Source organism: Rhinolophus sinicus, chromosome 17 (assembly GCF_057876585.1).
Source record: "Rhinolophus sinicus isolate RSI-liver-muscle chromosome 17, RSI-T2T, whole genome shotgun sequence".
Taxonomy (NCBI): domain Eukaryota; kingdom Metazoa; phylum Chordata; class Mammalia; order Chiroptera; family Rhinolophidae; genus Rhinolophus; species Rhinolophus sinicus.
This window is the reverse complement of record NC_142517.1, coordinates 124,203,509-124,223,384: the sequence shown is the minus strand read 5'-3', so window position 1 is coordinate 124,223,384 and position 19,876 is coordinate 124,203,509. Positions and strand designations below refer to the sequence as shown.

The window sequence follows — 19,876 nt, the reverse complement described above, 5'->3', positions numbered from 1 at the left end:
TATGTATGAATCCAAGGGCCTTGACGAGGGGGACACCTGGACTAAATCATCTCGGCTACAGTCTACCTGATTTTTGAGGTGGGCTGGCTGCCTACTGATTAGGCTTTTTAATTTACACAAAACCGTGCACTCCACCATTGGCTCACCTGATATCTGAGGTATGGAGACGTTCTTTAAGCTGGAGGAAGTGGAGCGGGTAGGTATGTAATTCTCAAATGGCCTTCTCAGTTATCCATCATTGTTGTGTTTTAAGGGCTATAGCTTAAGCTCGGGGCTATTATTGAGGATTTTCCCCTTTTGGCTGAAAGACACCAGCCAGTGTTAATGACCTTCTTCCCTATCCCGTCCTTCATAAAATGCACAATCCGGAACAAATTTTAGGAGGACTATTTATTGACCAGCCACCATGTGCAGCTGTTGTACCAGGTACTGGTTGTTAGTGGGTTAGATACCCACGTGTAAACCAGTTCTTGGCAGAGAAATAGGATTCCTATGACTGTCTTAGAACAGCTGTCATGAATCCTCTCCTGGGGCTAGAGCATCGCCGCCTGAGGTGGACAAAATCAGAGTTCTGCTGGTAAGGAAAGGGAGGGGGGAAAGGATCGCCCACGGCAGGTTTCCAAGCAGGACAGGAATGGCACGCAGAGGATGTTAACAGCTCCCCTTGGACCATGGCTCAGAGGTACCAACTCCATGTTTTGAACCGCATAGGCCCGAAGAACAGGGGTTGTGCTATGATCCTCCCGAGGCAGGCAACCCTGCAGCAGCCCGAGTCTGTTCCCAGGGCGCAGCCACCTCAGTCGGCTCCCATCACCCCCACGCGCTCACACAATTGGAGCAGAACCATCTTCACCGCTTGTCTCCCCAAAGCTGTTCCTTTTTTCACTTCCCCAGTTTCCCTATGACTCAAGAAAAGGAGAATTTAACTGTGGCTCTAGGGCTTTAAATTCTTAAGGGAAGCCAATTTATTACATGAGAATCTTCTGTCTCGTTTCTATTTTTTTAAAAAAGTAAACCAAATTAAAATTTAAAAACTTTATTTTTTGAATAGATAATACATGTACATGGTACAAAATTCAAAAGGTACAAAAGGTATACAGTGAAAAGTAATTCCCACCCCTCTTCCCAGAGGCAACCAAGGCTGCCAGGTTGCTGTGTGTTCTCCCAGAGATAACCTAGGCATGTGCGCACAGATGTATTTGACACATTTGTGTGTATTTGTATGTGTGTACAGATACAGACACACACACACACATTTTCTTTATCCCCTTCCTCTTTTTAAAAATAAACACTAGTGTACTAAACACTAGTGAACGCTTCCCCCCCTTAGCCATGCATCCTGGGGACCATTCCATGGCAGTATATACACAGTAGCTCTGTTCTTTTAATATTTCATTGTATGGATTCCCCATCATTTATTTAACCATCATCCTATGTTGGTGTAGATCCCAATTTTTTGCTGTCACACACAATGCTGCAATGAACATCCTTGTACACAGGAAACATTGTGAGAAGTTGCACTGGTGGCTCGAAAAGTTTATGCATTTGCAGTTTTGAGTGATACGGCCCAGCTGCCCTCCAAGGAGGCTGTGCAATTCACACACCACTGTATGCGAGTGCTGCTTCCCACTTCCTGGTTTCATGCGGCTGTCATTTCAACCAGTCAAGTTACCTTTAGATTCATGACATACTCCGAGCCAAAGCATAATTGTGTTCTAATCTCTGCTCCAGTGTGCCTCCCTCCCCTCCTCACCCCATGTGGGGAAAACAAAACATCAGTAAAAGGTACTTCCTTTGAAAGGTTTGAAACCTCTGACACCTTTTTCATCTCAACCTTCAAGGTTAAAGTGGAACAAATACATTCTGAGATTCTCTAGAGCTGCTGAATGAAATTGTCTACCCGTTCGCAAACTAAGCATAAATTAGATGAAAGGTTGAATCGAAACTTTGCTGATACAGGGATGCAGAGTTGCAACTGAAAGAAGCTCTTTTACCCAACCAGAATTTCCTGATTCTTCGGGCTAGCCAGATGCTGGGGAGGCTGTGGTGAGTAACGCAGACCAGGCCCCTGCTTGTGTTGCTCTTACACTCCAGAGGGGAGGCAGGACTCACAAAGGACTACGATTCAAACAGTGCCACCAAGTGCCATCAAGACAGACAGCAGGGCAAGGGCAAAGTGTGACCAGGCCTGCAGGCTGACACTTAATGGGTTTGTACCAGTATCAGATGGTCAGGGAAAAACCACTGCCCAGGACCTCGGAGGGAGAGCGGTCCAGGCATGGCAACAGGCCAGGGCAATGGCCACGGGCGGGTGTGAACTTGGCTGGTTTGAGCCACTGACATGAGGCTGGCATGGTGAACTGAGTATCCCCACATTGTCCGACTGGCTGCAATCCAGCTACCAAACCCCTCCTAATGTTTTTACATGTTTATTCTGAGAAGACCACGGTAAATTATTTTTCATGCAGCCCATCACCATGTGCTGTAAGGAGGAGTGGGGGGCACTGAACACGAATCACACAAGGCACGTCACCTGCTGAGTGCCCAGCCACACAGCCAGACCCGGGGCTCCTCTGCCTACTGGGCCCCTCACTGCCCTGCTCTGCAGTGAGGGGTGCTTTTCCGAGGAGGCCAGCACTAAGTCACACAGCGCTTCCTGAAAGGCTTCTTCCTCAAGCGTGTTTCAGGCCGATTAGCTACATCTCAGGCTCAGACAGCCACTGTGAAAACGTGTTGCTACAATGCCTGCTTCCCTGTTACACTCCTCATCAGCCCCCCGCAGAGTGGGCAGGACAAAGCCATGCTGGGCTGAGGCGACAGAAATCAGGGAGGCACAGGTTTACAGGCCAAAGTGCCCTTTCAGGCAGGTTTGCTCTGGTCACTAGAGGTGACTGGGGCCATTGATGTCACAGGGATGGCGCTTTGTGAGGGAGTAAGGAGGCTGCCTGAGGCCTTCCCCATCTTCTGCCCCAGGTTTCAGAAGGTCCTGAGAGCCACGGTGTTTGTCAGGGAGCTTCTTCAGCCCGGGAGAGGCCTCCTTTCTGGACCAGCCCCCCGCCTTCTGCTCTGCTGACTCAGTGGACAATGGCAGGCGATCCACAGAACACGGGCTACGACCCAGAACCCAGTTAAAACCACGCACTCCAGATTCTAACAAGAGCTCAGGCCCAACAGACTTGGAATCTGCCCTCTCTGTAAACAAAGAAGCAAACCCCTATGTGTAACCGTGGCAGCTGTTCTCTAACACTCGGCAGCTCCTTTGAGTGCTATTTCCTGACCCCCGTGACCCACGAGACTGAACCCAGGCCAAGGACAACAGGAAATATGTCCCAAGTGTCTCCCCACATGCCTCAAGATCTTCTGGTTTGTCCTGCTCAGAGCAGTGCCGATTTTGGTTTAAACCAAAGCAGCCCCATGTAATGCATGTGGGAGGGAGGGGAGCCTCCCGAGAACTCCAGGGCCCAGCGTCCAGCCACGGGACGTCTGCCGTTGGCGAAGTGCACTGCTGTGGCCACGCAGGGACAACTGCATGCTTCCTGGGGACCTCATTCCTCCTGACACAATTTCATTAAAATAACTGAGGGATGCCCCCTCTCCCCCCCCCTTTTGGCAGAACACACAGCCATACTGTCTGCGCTCATAGGAGGACGTGGTCCTGGAACCCCTGCTGGCTTCTGAAATCATTGGGGCCTCGGGGCATCGTCTCAGCCTGTTGTGGCCCGATTATAAAATATAAAGCACACGTCATATCCTAATTACTCTCAAAGGCACCACCTACTCTGTGGGTTATCTGCAGGCAAATGTGGCATTCGCCAGGCTGGCTTCTGCTGTCTGATTCAAAATGTGTTACAGGAACAGAAACTCATTTATTATTTGTATTAGGCCTTGAGGATGAAGGGAAAAGATATCCCCTGGTACCTCCCTGCACCAAAACCAAACCAAATGAAACTCTTTAGAAACACAGCTCAACATGAATGCCCCCCCTTTAAAAAATAAATGTTGATTGCTTTGGATTCGTCCTGCCATACGTTCCCCAACACACAGAGGTGGCCTACGGTAACCCCAGAACATCACACTCTTCCTCCCCACCATCTTTGAACAAATATCTGAATAATCACCTAACTCCTCCAAAAGTTGTTAGGGAGGTCTGTGAGCTTCTCAACAAGAGAACAGTTTTCCTGAACCTGAAGTAATTCAATCAAACTGCTGACTTCTCTCTGCCATCCAAGTGCCACCTGCTCTTTGGCAATTTCTTACTGCCACTTCACTGAGCCCCTTCAAAATACACAAATGAGCACGGTGCAGGGACCAGCCTACGTGGAGGCATCCATGACTCAGCATGGGAAGGCCGCTTCAAATGCCGCTGCTTCTACCCAGCCCTGGTGGCACCCACTCCATCCCCGTGAGGCAGACTTTACCAGCCCTGGCCCGCCAACCAATGGCTGCTAGTCCAGTATTATGAGATTTTCTTTTCTTAAGTCTGTACACATCAGCTCTGCTTAATCACATACATCAGGAAACTAAAAATGAACATCATATCCCTGTGGCTGCCCTGAACGGCCCATGTGCCTGCCATGTTTACGCTTTTATATTTTATAGCCCAAACATGTTGACTGGTATGTGTGCAAGGGTTATGCGGAAGGAATCACAAACCTTAAGCTGGGGCTTCCTGAATGTGACTGAGTTGCCAGGTCGCTGGGGGCCGGGGCTGGAGGTCCGTGTTTGGTTTGGGCTGCTCATTTCCAGGGGATGAAGTCAGCCCCTCAGCCTTCCCTGCAAGGCCCTCCAAAGGCTGGTCCCTTTCCGGACTGGTCTCTAAAGCCTCCTGCACAGAGGCTGGCCCCAGCCTGTCCACTCCTCTTCCCACAAGCACTCCCTGTGCTCTCCCGCACCCTCCTGTGTTTTCAGCCACAGTTGTACTTTATCTCAACTGGCCTTCCCACCTATCTGTGCCTCCTCCACGAAGTCTCCTGGGTCTCTGCACCACTCACTGCTCTTCCCCCTGACACCGCCTGGTACCTGCTCACGGTCCGGTGCTGAGAGGTGTCACACACTGCCCTGAACTGCAGAGAACCGTGTGTGTCGCATCTCCTTCTCCGTGCTCAGACCATGGCCTCCAGAAGGCAGGGCACACAGAGTACGCTCTTAACGAGGGGAATGCACCAGACCATCCACAGTCTGGCTGTGACTCAAACGAGAGCTAGGCCATCCCATAGTAAGGTGTGATTTTTATCTATCTAAGTCCTCAATGTGAGGCCCGTGTTTTTAGTTCTGGTGAAATGAACTTGAGCAGTGCGGAAGGATTAAGCCAACGGCAGACACTGAGTTTTCATCCTAGTTACTACACCATTCAGCTTGCTGACTGGCGCCTCAAGGAGCCAGGAACAAAAGGCACTACAGGCAAGTGAAGGGCCCAGGTGAGCAGCGCTCTCCTGGGATGGTCGTTCAGCTATGAAGGCCTTTGTTTACAAAAAAATCCCCCAGCTGGCCAAGCTCTGGGGTCAAGTGGGCCGTATCTGCTCCCTGGGCCACGTGCTGGGTGCCCAGCGTGCAGGACTGTTTCATACTTCCATCTCCCTCAATGCCTACTTCTCAGTGGTTGCTCAATTCATATTTGCTGAACAAAGGAAATCCTCTTTATTCAGAGAGGCCATACAGATATAGGTACCGTCCTATGTGCAATGTTACTGCAGAAATAAAAGTTCATCGTCACAGAGAACAAATAGTGCCCACACTTCTTCAGAGGATGATGGGTGTTATCCAGGCCACAATGTTTACACTGTCTGAATCCATCAACGACGACCAACAGAGATGGAATGGAAGCCAGCAGGAGACAGAAAATATCCAGGGTGCTGAAAATCATTACACCCTCATCTCTCTACCATAGTGTTCAGAACCATTTCATGATCTTGTAGCTGATACATGGCGTTTAAACAAAAATCAGTGACGTACAATGATGGCTGGGGAATTTCAGGAGGCCTTGGCTTTCACCTTGGACAGCAGCACCTCGTTCTTGCGGCCCTCCTGCAGGGGAAGCAGAGAGAATGTGTGCAGACAGGTGGCACGACGTGAGCACCCATGTGAGGCCCACGTGACCTTGCTGTCCTTCCCCCAGGTCCACGGGAGACATCTTCTGACCAACTGAACAGGCTTCCTAGTGTGCTGCCGCCTGCACAGTGAAACTGCCTGGCAACATACTTCCTTTCACAGCCAAAACAGCTCTAATGAGGCCCGCTTTCTGCACTGCCAGACTGAGAAAGGGATGACAGGACTAGGCACTGTCACTCCAAAAGACTTCCTGAAGCCTCTGAAACCTTCAGTGGGACAGAAGCAGAAGGCAGACACTCACGTGCCAGCCTTGGATTACTACGGTGAGGAGGGAGGGAGGGGGAAGGTCCGTGGACACAGACTAAGGAGCACTGCTGGCAGAGCAGACAAGTTCTTACTCTGGTACCAGTGAAGGTTAGGAATATCGACTTTAAGAAAGAAAGAAAGCTCACAGAAGACATGAGAGACATGCATGAAGGGACAGCTCCCCACTTGCTCCCCACTTAAGAAAGAGCCGTGTGAGGCCTATGACTGTGTGTGATGAGCAGTATTAGGAGGGAGGCCCTCGGCCCCAGCCCCTGCCTCTGGCACCAACGCCTGGCGGTGCAAAGCCACCTGTGCACCATTTTGTACTCCCTTCTTCACACAGCCTCAGAGGCTTCTGTGTGTCCTCTTGCCTTGTTCCCACTGGCCCTGACAGCTCAGGAGAGCTCCACCTGCTAGCAAAAATCACCACCATTCCCTGGGTCACGTCACAAGGAGCCCTGCTTTAAACTGAGAGGCGAACGTGGTAATGGGAAGAGCCCGGGGAGGCTGAGCTCAAGGCCCTGCCTGGCAGTGCAGCCAGCTCCAGTAGCCACACTTCCCTGGAGAGCCACTTACTGTGGAAAAAAAACTTAGTTTTACCCTTGAACCCTCTGCATCCAAGCCCCCAAAGTTACTGTTTCCATTTACTTGGGCCTGGCTAAGTGCTCCCGGCTTTCTGGAGGCTTTTTGCACTTCAGGCGGCATCAGGCATACACACAATGACCCTGGTTTTATCGAGACAAATGCAGGCTCACGTGCAGGGCTTATATTCTCTTCCCCGCAGAGCTGGGAAGAGACAGGATCTAGGGCTGGGGGTAAGGCTAACTTCTTCTGTCAGAGCAAGGTGCTCTGACACTTTTTGAGCACATGTTTTGGGAGGGAGAGGCAGTTAATTTTTTCCTGTGAGTGGGAAGAGAAAAAAGGTGAAGCTGAGTAACATTCTTCTGTTAGAAAAGTTAAGAAGAAAGGTGTCCTTTTAAAAGCGAGTTATTGAGGTTTGCTTGGGAGAAATAATCTTAAGCCAAAAAAAAAAAAAAGAAAAGTGGGGAGGGGTAGAGCTAGAACAAGGACAGGCAGTTACGGTACTTTACAGTACTATAGTACTTGTTATAGTACTTTCTTGATTTCTAAGTATATTTTAAAATTCCCACAAAAAGATAAAACTATAAAATAATAAGTAAACTAGCTTTAATTGTCACCTATCTCACCTTTTAAATGAGGCAAAAATGACTCAGAAGCACCCAAACCCTTCTGGGGTAAGGAGTCCCCAGCAGAGAGAATTCTGGGTATCACATCACACTGAGGTGATGTTTGCATCTTTCAGTAAAGATGTCCTAGGCTGTCACCTGGTATGTGGATACTGATTCAATTCCATGCAATCGACTAGAAGCCTTTTGGGAGACTACAGCATGACGCTGTTCAAAGCAAACACAGAAAGGGTCCTTTAGGCATTTCTGTCTAGAAGAAAAGGGAAAATGTCTCCTTGCCTCTTTCTTTCCTGCTGAAGACCTTACGAGCCAGACACAGCACTTACTTCAGCTCACTCAAGGTTACGTATGCAAAGGCGGCTGCATAAAAACGTGCGGTTTGCATTCAGCAGTGCTAGGCCAGAATTTAAATCTTGGTTTGGTGACCTTGTGAGAGATTGTGGTTTAGAGACACAATTACTTAATTGAGTAATACTGCGATTAAGTTGATTTTAGAGTACGAGTACGTGTTGTTTCCTGGAAGACTTGTTATTAACAAACTGTCCAGGGCCGGCCAGCCAGTGGAATTTTAGAAATAACCCAATGTCTCTATAAAAAGGTCCAGAGGAGGCGGGGAGTCAGGATGAAGGCGTGACTTGGTGTCTACACGGAGCCTGGGGGCGTCACTGGGATTCAGTTATGTGGAGCAAACCGCAGGCAAGAGGGCGGCCAAGACCACGTCTGGACAACAATACTACTCAGCACGAAGAGGAATCACTGTCCAGCCAAGAGCTAGGGACCAGCACGTGGGGGGGAATTCAGAACTGGGAGCAGACTGAGCGGGTGGGAAGAGGCAGGCGAAGAGGCCGAGACAGAGAGGGTTCTGCGAGAAGCTGCACCCTGGGATCGAAGCCCAACTTTTCAAGCTGCTTTCTACCACCACTGAGATCTTACTCGGAATTGCACCATGTAAAACAGGAGAATTACTCTGGCTGGAGGTGTGGGGTGGAGAGTGGGGAGCAAGCAAGCCGCCATCACCTCCTCCTCAATACCTGTGCTGACCCCCAATTACCCCGGAGGAGCTTGTGGGAAAAAGTTTAAGGCTTTGGGACATTAACACCTGGTTGCTAGTTAAAAATTTCTGCCAAGTAAAATGTTAACAAAAAAAAAGGATTGTGCACTGTCACCATTATTTTATAAGAGGAAGGCAATTTTAACATCAAGAAACAAGAGGACATGCTATTCTTTTTCAAAGGTGAGTCCTTTAAATGAAATATATTTAGCTGTCCAAAGAACAGATCACACTTCCCTCCCTTTTTTTCCACCTTGCTTTGGATGGAAGAACACTGAGATACAGGCCAGCGCCTGGGCCCGCGGCGCTCCCCTGGTGTGACAGGAACACAGAAATCTGATACTTAACGTATTTGAAGGACCAGGTTCCTTTAGAGGTCACCCCAAGCCTGCAGCCCTGAGGCCTGCAGTGCAAGAATGAGCTTTTCCATGTCGCTTATTTGGTTTGATTTTGACAGCTTATACTTACCCTCCCAACTTAATTTGTTTTTTGTTTCTGCTGTCAAAAGGGCAGTGCTGGCATGTTCATGCAACATTTGAAATGTAATCCTTCTCCTCTGGGCCTTCTCTCTTTGTGAGTTATTTGAATTAAAGGGAAGAAAGAGCTCCAGCGGGGAGCAGCGGGCCGGTCTGTTCCCTGCCAGCTCGCTCACTGGCCCTTCGGAAATGTCAGCCCGCCCCAGCCCCCAGGCCTCGCACACCTCATCTGCTCACTCTCCCACGATGTTCAGGCTTCAGGCCTTTAGCCAGCTGCGCCCTGGCTGAAGGACTCTTGCTCTGCCCATGGCCACCTTCTTCTGAACTGAGAGCCCTTCCCTGACCACACCGTGTACATCAGTCCCTCCAGGGCAAAGACTGACATTACTCCTTATTTGTTATTACTAGTTTACTAGGATTTCTGTGTGTTTGTTTCCCTGTTTGTTATCTGTCTCCACCACCACAATGGAAGCTCCTTGACAGAGGCACTAGGTCTGTTTACAACCCAACATATCCCCAGGGGCATGGCAGGAGGTACAAGGACAGTCACTGAAAGGATGAGAGATTTTGAAATGCCCATGGGTTGTGGCTCTAAGTTAAAATTACAAAAAGGGGAAGGAGAAGCAGAGAAGGAAAAGATGGGGAAGGAAGGAAGGGAGGGAGGGAGGGAGGGAGGGAGGGAGGGAGAGAGGGAAGAAGGAAGGAAGGAAGGAAGGAAGGAAGGAAGGAAGGAAGGAAGGAAGGAAGGAAGGAAGGAAGGCAGGCAGGCAGGCTTAAAAAATATACAGAACAAAATGACTGGTACAGAACGGTTATGTTTCTTACTCTGTGGACCCAACACCAGGCTGCAACCTACCTGTAACGCTTCTGTATTCTCAGCCATCTCTAAACTCACTAAACCCACATGGATTTAGGTTACAATAAGGAACCTGGAAATAAGCGGCTGAGAGCCTGGCAAGTCACAAAATAATCTCTTTTCTGAAAGATCTCTTAAGAAAAGGGCAAACACTTTTCTTTCTGGAACAATGGAGAATAACCCTGCCCAAATGCAGAGAGAAAAGACAGGGACAAATGAAATTCGGCGAGTGTTGGGTGTTACATGTGCCCGACACAGAACTAGGTACTTTCATCTCTCATCTGACCCAGCAGAACCCACCAATGAGGAACCCGAGGCTTGGAGCCATCAGGGCACTGCCCACGCACAGCCGGTAAGTGGTAAAGGCGGGACTGCAAGCCAGGCCTGGCACACTCTTCCTAGGCGGCTTCTTAAGGCCCCTCCCGGTTTCTAGGTGGCCCTTGATGGGGGATGATGATGCCATTTTATGAGTTTAATGCGCTTACTACGTGTTAGGAAAATGAAAATAAAGATGTGATGTCTCTTAGGACATTTCAGCTAGCACCTCAAGATGGCCTCAGAATAACACAATCTTGAACTACCTGGATGCCACACTTTACTGTCCAATCACACTGCTAACTGGCTATTTCCCACTACAGACCAGTGGGAAACCAAAGCATTGCTCTGATTTTTAAAGCCTCATCTAGAGGTGAACATAAATCTCACCTTAGCCTTATAGGCCGGGTCCAACCATTCCTCTTACCTCTTTGAACTCTTTCACAGTCTTAAAGTACAGCCTCTGTTTTTCTAACAGTTCCAAGTACTGGTCATTCAACTGGTCTCTTCTCATTTTGTTCTCTTGCTTCTTCTTTTCCATCTGTGGAAACATTTTGTGAAATGGTAATGAAAAGGCACGTTTTGATCAAGGGCTGCTGACAATATCCAAACGGCAACTATTACTAGTATTTTCCTTCTTTATATCATTTTTGAGGATGGTTTATTATTTGCATGATATTGCATAGAGGTTCTACAATTTATTCAACATTTCTCCTATCATTGGGCATTAACTGTTCCTTCCTTTTTTCTTTTTTTGGTGATTACAAACAATTTGAAAATCAACGGGTTGGTGGTTCCTAACCAAGGGCGATTTTGCCCCCCGAGGACACTCGGCACTGTGTAGAGACAGTTTAGACGGCCACAGCTGTGAGGTATCTACTGGTCGGAGCCAGGGATGCGCTAAACAGCACACAGCGCACAGGCCAGCCCCACACAGCACCGAGGTGCCAACAGCATGGAGCCTGGGGAAGGATGGAGAGAATGAGGGCTCAATACACTTTCTTCCCCAGGAAGGCATCTCCTAGTAAAGAGGAAGGGAAGCAGCCAAAGGAAAAAACCCCGAGGAGGAGAATGGCAGGGAGGAAAGGTCCGCCACACTGAGACCTGGGTTGCGACAGGCTCACGGTGAGCCAGGTTCTCTGTCCTCCACCTACCGCACACCCCACATCCTAAAGAAGGGGCTCCATTCACTCTCTGCAAGAGCCTGTCCTGCCTGGGGCAAGTGTCCAGCCCAAGGTGAGTGCTGCCTCACCTCTGCTTTCATTTTGTGGATGAAAAGTCTTCATGTTAGTGATGTTGTTTTTCTCCTTTGACATCATTTTACTTAAGTCGTTAATGGGGAGATGAATATTTTTCTACAGGGAAAGAGATATGGAGAGCTTCTGCCCTCAGTTCATCTCTTGTGAATGAGATTCCAGGCAGCCTCAAGGTCTGTCTTTTGTGAATGGGTTTTTATGACGACAGGCCCACAGACAACCCTTTCTTTCATTCCAGCATCACTCACTGGACCAGTCTGCCCCAGATCACGAGAGGAGATGCCCTCAGTCCCCAGCAGGTCTTATTGTTGCGCCTGAGGATCATTCTGGTGTGTTCCATTTCTTACACAGGACTAAGCAAGATGTTTGGAAGCTGTGAGGGTTCACCTGGTTCTGGTGGTTAGAAACTGCAGCTGGCTCTGGCTTCCAGACAGTGAGTGTGCTTCACTACTGACCACACGGTCCACGTGCAGAGCCACGAAATGAGGGAAACCCCATGCAGCCCCAGACTGGATGATTCTCTGCAAAGCTACCTCTGGAGCTCCGGCACGCCTTTTCAGTTCCTCTATTTTCTCTTCCGATTTCTGAGGCATTCAATAGCCTTTCACTTTAGTAGAACTGAGTTCAGCAGTGATTTGCATTTTTATACGGGAAGTTCCTGAACATTACAATGCTCTCAGGATCCCAAGGAATGAATGTCAGGAACCAAAGACCCAGTGAGGAAGCGATTCTGGGCAAGAGAGGAGGCAGCTGGGGAAAGCCGGTTTTCTCATCTGTGAGGTGGGTAAGACAGCACTCACTGAAGAGGGCGTTAAGAGGATTAGGCAGTACATGGCACACAGTAGGTGTTCAATCACGGAGCTACCGCTAAGAGCTGCCTCTGAGCCAGCGGTGCAGGCAGCCCCCGAGCTGGCTCCACCCACTGCCAGAGCAACCAGAAGAAGCTGCTCTTCCAGGGCCTTCTCCATCACCACTATGAAACCCGGACCCCGTTACACAAAAGAAGACATCTGACCTTCATTCTGCTTTGCTTAATTCCTTCTACGATCTGCTCCATCTGACGTAGAAACTGGTCCCGGGCAGCAGGGGAAGCCATGGCTCTGAAAGAAAAACCAGTGGAGGCGTGACCAGCACACAGGCCTCTGAGACAGGGGGAGGCGCTGGGGAGTCAGCCTGTGACCACATGATGCCCAACTAGGCTTTTGCAAGGCAGGGTGGACTCATGGGGCCCCGGGGTCCCAGGCAGTTAACAATTCTAAACTCTGAGGAAAGCATAACAATTCGCCTGGTTTTAATAACTGAATATTAATCCTTTTTACACTTTACCTACAATTTTCTTAATACACATTTTCTTAAAGTAAAATAAAATGTCACTAAAATTAACAAAAACATTTTTTACTCTGAATGATAGCAGATACTGCTTAAGAAATGAATTCCATTTAGATCTTAAAAATCAGGCTTTGGAGACACGGCTCAAAATTAGTAGGCATATTCTGAGATTTTTCTTAGTACCAGGGCTGGGAAACCTGCTGTTTCTACAAGCAGCAGCTAAAGGAGCAGATTCCCTGATGTCCTAAAACAGTCCCCTTCACCTCCAGTTCTACAGAAGGAGTGAAACCAGAAGGGGCACAGCGCAAGGATCCAAGATTCAGAATTCCTCCATAGGACGCTGAAAGCAGAACTCCTCACAAACACACTCAGACTACAACTCTCTCAGTTGTCAGGGAATAAAGATGAAGCCACTATTTTTAGACATGTCACGAGGTTGTAAGTCACTAACTGACTCTTACCAGGGAGCTCTGGGTGTTTTGTTAGTTTTTAATTGTTTAAAACTGTTTAACTGAAATGAAGTTTAAAATCTAGAGCTTGCAATCCATTAAACTCTTAGTCACTGGTCACCTGGCAGGGGACAGTAGAGATTTGTACCAGAAGGAAAGGAAGCCTGCTACACAGAGCACAGGCCCCGGAGCTGCCTGGATGGGCCAGGGGACAACGGGCATGCTTGAGGGCTGCTAGGAGCTGGGTACAGGTGGGCCCTGCCATCTAATTTTTGGAAAAAAAAATTCTTATTTGAATAAAGTAGTTCAGAGGATGCACATTAACTTGAAAATAAAATGCCCTGTAAGATTTTTAAGAATCTTTAAAAAATTCCTATAGATTATTTCATTATGTAAATTTCAAGGCATCTATGTCCTCAAGAACAAATGGTATTAATCTAATCTTAACAAGACAAAAAAGTAATACACAATGAGGTTACACTAGTTGAGCATAGTCAACTTATTTGAAAGTTAACTTTTTCCTAAGACATTCCTTGGTGTTTTTAAAATATCACTGTTTCTGCAAGAACTCAAGGACCGTGTAAAGCGAGACCCATGTGCTCTTGGCAGTGGCGGGGAAGGTGTCAGAAGCACACAGCTGGCATCGGTTTGCTCACTCACACCAGCAAGAGGAAGGCGAGGGGACACAGTGCAGGGCACACCGTGGCGCTGCCACGCAGGACGACTGGCGGCTTGACGGTACTTACTGTGAGAAGTTCTCATGAATTGAGTTGAGCAGGCTAATCTGAGGAGCAACAACAAAACCAACTGTAAGCAAAAGGCAGAAAGACCCCTGTGCTGCCTCCACCACTGAAAGCCTGTCCTGTCTCTGGATAGCGCTTTTGGTGGAGACGAAGGAAACATAAAAAAAAGAGCAACTCGTTCTCAGTCGCGTCATTTTTCCCCGAGAATCTACCTTGGCACCCATGGACACAGGAATGTGGGAAGGGGGCTCCCTGAAGGAAGCTGAACACTGCAGAGAAGACACTAAGCTGACATTAGAGCTCTGGGGAAGCTGCCACCACAGCCCTTTGATTCTGCAAACACTGCACTTTATTTCAAAGCTATCAGCTTAGCAGAGGGTCAATTGGGGTGAGCAGTGAGAACACTGCTGGTCCTATTCCTGCCCATAAAATATTCTGCCAATGTGGCCAGCTGCTGGGTGGCTCTGAGCCTCTGTGAATGCATCATTCACAGCCTCCATTCCCATGGAAACTGCCTCAGCCTGCATAGTAGGGCCCTCTATCTGCCCCAGTGATCCAGTCCAAAGCAGAGCTCTGAGACCGAGAAACTAGAAACCTAGTTCCTCTTTCTGGCTGCGCTGCTAACTCAACTTGTGAGCTCAGGACTGAGCATTTACTATAGTTGGACTTCTGGATCCTAGTCTCTAACTTGGAAATGATATTCTTGTCCTTATGACTCCACTGGGAGGTTTGAAAGCTAAAATACCACAGGCATAAATAGATTTGGAATAAATGCACAATTTATTCAAATACGAAGTTCTGTTAACATGGCTTAGAATTAACCAGCCCTGTTCCCCTGCATACTCCTTGGTTTTAAATGAATGCAACAACTCCAGACACTGCTGATGAAGGAAGGTCAGTGGCTTCAAGGCTTTGTCAGAAGGGGCTGGCCTGTCCCTAAGTTAGGGTTGGCAAGTCTTTCCCACCCCAGGTAGGAAGACTCCAAGGTCAGGACATGTAGCAGAGCTACCCCCAGGTCTGACCTAAATCCCAGCAAATCCACTCAACTTATCTATTCAAACATTTTATATGTGCCCATCACTGGGGAAGGCCCTGGAAACAGAGAAAAACATAACTAACCCATTCTCAAGGAGTGCCCACTAGGAGAGCGATTTACCGAGTTTGAAGAACAGGCAATAAAGGTGACAATAATTACAGATGCCTCCAGGTAGGTTCGGTGAAAGAGACATCTGTAATATTGCTCTTATTAAAGTGGTAATTAGTGCAAAGTTTCAAGGTGAGAAAATGAAAACAAATTCTGTCAACCTCAAGGTGAGGGGGCAGGCAGGAGCTAAGTGTATTGAGAACTACCACGTACAAAGGCCTTCACATTTTTCTCCTTCTGTCTCCATCATAATCACATAAAGCAGGTGTATCCCCATTTTCCTAGTGAGGAAAATCAGGCCGGGCTCGAACCCAAATGTGCGTGACTCCCAAGCTCATGCTCCCTCCACACTCCGTGCTGCTACTCTGAAGACCGCTACCGTTCTTTTTCTAAATGCCTCAGTCATTTGTCACCCAACTTGGGGGACCCCTGAATCATGAATGGATTTAACCCGGAATCAGGGTAATATGGGGGAGCTATCACTGCCGTGTTAATGCCTTTTCACCCTTGCTTTGAATTTTGCAATCCTTTTAGGTCATGCCTCTGTCGGCCTCTGATGATTAAATACGTTTCCCCATGTAAACTATGACAAGCCTACCACCCCCATTTCATTTGGCTGCTTCCTGCTCTGAAACTCGAACTAAAGTCTCACCCACTCCAGGACCCCTCCTTATACACCCCCCAGGCTTCCACTGCTTCTCTGAAGGATGGCATTTCTCACAGGGCACCAGGAGACCACTGTGCACCAGTCTCACTTCACCCTGCACCAAGTGAGCTCCAGTGGCATCTTGCACTTTCTGACTCCATCCCAGCACTGGGCATCCAACAGGCACTCCTTCCGCTTAAACTGGGTGCACCCCAGACACCAAGTTCATTTCAGCTTCCTGGGGTCAACAGCACTGGTAGCTGTTCATTTTATTAAGTATTTTCTTTTTATAAAGCTTCTTACCTCTTTTTCCAAATAAACCTTTTTATCGTCCAGAGTATTATATAAAGTGAAGAATTGTTTCGTTTCTTTGTGCACTGCTGAAACTGTAAATGCAATGAAATCAGCACATGAATAAGATATGTCAAAATGACCCTAAGCACCTCCCCTCCCTCCCTCCTGCCTACCCCCACTCCTTCTCCCCCCACAGAGGCATCCCCCAACCCCCTACAGGACAAAGACCTCTCAGGGCTGGCACTCTGGCTTGCTGTCTGGGCAGAAGCCCTGCAGGGCACAAAAGCCTGTGCAGAGCTACCGCAGCCTGATGGCAAGTAACCAGTCCCTACTGGTCAGGCCAATAGGAGGGGTTACAGGCCCCTCCCTGTCAGGTGTAGGACAGGTGAGTTTCTCAGCAGTCCTTCAGGTGAGGAGTCCCGGGAGGAAGGTGGCAAGGACGAGGAAGCTGCCACGCCCGCTCTCCCTGTTTCTGGGGCTTCCTCCCCTCCCACACCCCCAAGGGCGGGAGCCGCAGCCTGTTCACTTTTCTAACTCCCAGGCCTGGGACAGGCCTGATCAGTGGCCCTCCCAACGCCTATCCAAGGGCAGAATACAAGCCTCTTCCTACCCCTGTGCATAAGACTAAGGGGCACATATTAACAGGGCTCCTAACACCTTCACCTATAAAATTACTCAGCATCTCAGTCCACCTCCCCTTCTTCACTCTTCTCAACAGGAGAGAGCTTTAGGAGCAAGTGGTCAAAACCCAGGGCTGTGAGTGTACCGCATTCACCAGAGAATGAGGTTACTGCGGTGAAGGGTTCCTATCCAAACTCTCCCCTTCTGCTCTGTGGCTGGGTAGCCCCATGTAGCTCAGAGCCTATGCGACTTCCTCGCTGCTCTAATTTCCATAATACACAGCCACCTAGAGAGAGAAAATCCCCAGACCTGGGTTCACAGTCAGGCTTTGAGCCTAAGCTCCAACACGGTAGCTCAAGATCCTCATACCTAAGGGCTGTCAGGCACCGGCCAAGACTACATGGAGTCTGGTTTTCCTTGGGCTCCGGCTCCCTGAGAACAGACTCCTTCTGGAGCAGCACGCGTGGGGGAGGCACAGCAGGCCTGAGCTATGTTGGTTTCCTTGGGCAACTCCCATTCACACTTAAATCTGATTCTTTAAACCAATCATTGAACTTTTAACTTTAATACCCAGTAACAGCTGTGTCTCCCTCCAGCAGAGCAGCTCAAAGATGAATGAAGGTCAGGGAGATTTGCTCAACATATTTGGTAACAGAAGTTAATAACCTGACACAAGTATTTTGATGCAACAGTTAAAAATGTTCCCAACATCAAAATATGTGTTCCCAACATCTAATTTGTATGAAAATCACCCCATGAACTGCTCTACATAAAGTATTATTATTGCTAAAAGCTTTAGAACAGTGATACTCCATCCTGGCTGAAAAAGGGAATCACCTGGGGAGCTTTGAAAGTCCCACGACCAATTAAATGAGATTTTCTGAGGGCAGGACCGGGTGATTATAACGGGGTAGCCAAAGCTGACAATCACCACCATTAAGTAAGCCAGTCAACTTTAGCTTTAATGCTCAGGAACACAGCTGGCACCCTTACTCCATCCAGCTCAACAACTGTGTGGGGGATTTGATGATAAGTTTTAAAAAATAATGTAGATATTTTGGGGCAACTGATTGAAAATGTCTTTGGTATAAGTCATTTTGTCCTATCACAAAATGACTTTAATATGTGAAGTTTACTCTGTGAAATATACAGATGTGAGGTATTATTACTTATTATTATTATTATTATTATTCAGCGGAAGGATTTCACTTAAGGCAGAAATGATTTTCTGCTGAGAAACTGCCACTGTGGATGGCTGCCCCAACCATCCGAGTAAATGTGAGCCCTGTAAAAACCCTGAGCAGGGTGGGCTGCGGCACGTGGATGGAAGCGTGATTCGACTCGCGTGAGGACAGTGCCCTAGAGTGAGCCAGGAAGGACGCCTGAGCGGCCAGGACCTCAAGGCAAAACCTGAGGTGGGTGTGAAAGAACAGCCGAAGTTTGCCGAGTGGGACCAGCAGGGCAATGGCAGCCGGACTTGGGGACCAGGTCCCAGGCCAAGACGCAGATGCCCTCCTGCGAGGGGTGAGGCACTGAGGGACTGAGGGGAAAGCAGGGGTGCGGCCCAGAGGACGCAGGACTCTCAGGGCACTCAGCGTTCGGAAGATTATCCAACCAGTTACGGGCAGTTACTAGCTATCAGAGCTCATAAGCAACAGTGTAAATGATCAAATGTATGTTTGAGAAAGATCTCTCAGGCAAGAGAGTAGAGAAGGGGGTAGACTCTGGGCAGTGGTGAGAAGGCAGCTACAGAAGCAGTCCAGAAGAAATGGACTTGACCATTCTCAGAAACAGAGCTGGCAGAGCAACACGAGTCTGAGTGGACGATGGAGGGCCCAGCTGGGCGAGACAGTGATCCCAGGGACGGAGCGGAAGAGCAGGCTAGGGAGGCCGCGTTCAGTTCTGCACCTTAGAGTCTGCGGTGTCCAGGGGCCACGCGAGAATGGGAGCCTGGAGGAAGGACCTGTTTAGAGAGGGTATCTGAGCTGGGTCTCGAAAGATTCCGTCATACAGAGGAGAGAGGGTCCCAGACACAGGTAACAGGAAGGGTCGAGGCCTCAGGTGGCATGGTGGGCTCAGAGCAGGACAGGGGCCCCCAGGCAGCCAGTGCGAGCGGGGAGGGTCGGGGCAGGGTAAGGAGAGAGGCTTTATTCAGCAGGCCCTGGGGAGCTGCTGAAGATCTGCCAGCAGAGGAAGAAGTGGCAGTCACATGTGTGGATGAGAGACTTGTAGAAGGGGCTGCAGACCAGCTAATGGTCATTCAGCTAAGTTATGATGCAACTAAGAACAGATATGGTAGGAGCAGTGGAAACAGAAAGGCAACGACAGCTCTGAGGGCCACGCTGAGCCTGACAAGATGTGGCCGCTGGTTCAGGCTGAGGGAGCGCCAGTCCCGGTTGCTGGGTGAACACGACGCTGCCAACGGCAAGGATCACGTCAGCCAGCAAGTCTGAGAGGACAGTGAGCGAGGACTGACCCAGAGACGCTGGGATTACGCCGCCCTGTGTAATGCTGGGAAGTGCATGGGGCGCTCAGGGAGCCCAATGGCTAACTGGGATGAGGGCTGGTTCGAGACGTTACCCTGAGAGCTCCGCTAGCACGTGTCCACGCAGAGGGCAGCAGGGGCACCCCAGCGCTGCTCCAGGGACTATGGGTCACCCACCAGCAGGCTACATGGTCTGAGCGTCGCGTGGGCCTAATGACAAAACAGCCCTTCCCGGTGCTGGCTTTCCCGGACTGCGCTGAGCCACGCCCCACCACACTAAAGTGGGACAAAGGCCCTCGCCTCGCGTCCCTCCTGGGACCGGACTCCAGAGCTCGTTAGTGGTTGGTGCACCTACTTTGGCGGTAGAGTTCAATAAATCTCTTCTGATACTGTATTAGCTCGGCTCGGCTGGGCACCTCATCAATCTTGCGATGCAAAATTGCTATTTCTCGATTCCTTCGAGCCTAAGTGCAAAAGGGAGAGGAGACAACACCATTTGGTAGATGGCCTTCCATGTTCTCTAGGAGCCGAGACACTGCCCCCACTGCTGCCAGAGCACAAACACATGTGCCCGAATGCAAGCCCCAAATCCTGCTACTGGCTGGAGGGCCCCATTGCAGATTACCACTGACTCTCCGCCTTGCAATAA

General features: G+C 49.2%; 1 protein-coding gene across 2 annotated transcripts in view; it reads right to left on the bottom strand.

Annotated features, from left to right (window-relative positions):
* Positions 1 to 1,020: 1,020 nt before the first annotated feature.
* The window catches only part of CCDC93 (CCC complex scaffolding subunit CCDC93), an 82,677-nt gene continuing 63,821 nt past the window's right edge, over positions 1,021 to 19,876 (bottom strand). Inside the window, exons 19-24 of one of the 2 annotated variants that reach the window (XM_019748226.3) lie at positions 19,583 to 19,691; positions 16,131 to 16,213; positions 14,041 to 14,078; positions 12,532 to 12,616; positions 10,688 to 10,801; positions 1,021 to 6,024 (exon numbers count right to left, since the gene is read on the bottom strand). In XM_019748226.3, coding sequence (XP_019603785.3) covers positions 5,971 to 6,024; positions 10,688 to 10,801; positions 12,532 to 12,616; positions 14,041 to 14,078; positions 16,131 to 16,213; positions 19,583 to 19,691 — 483 coding nt within the window. In that variant the 3' untranslated portion in view covers positions 1,021 to 5,970. The remainder of the gene's footprint in view (positions 6,025 to 10,687; positions 10,802 to 12,531; positions 12,617 to 14,040; positions 14,079 to 16,130; positions 16,214 to 19,582; positions 19,692 to 19,876) is intronic. The other variant, XM_088794433.1, reaches the window with a different exon arrangement.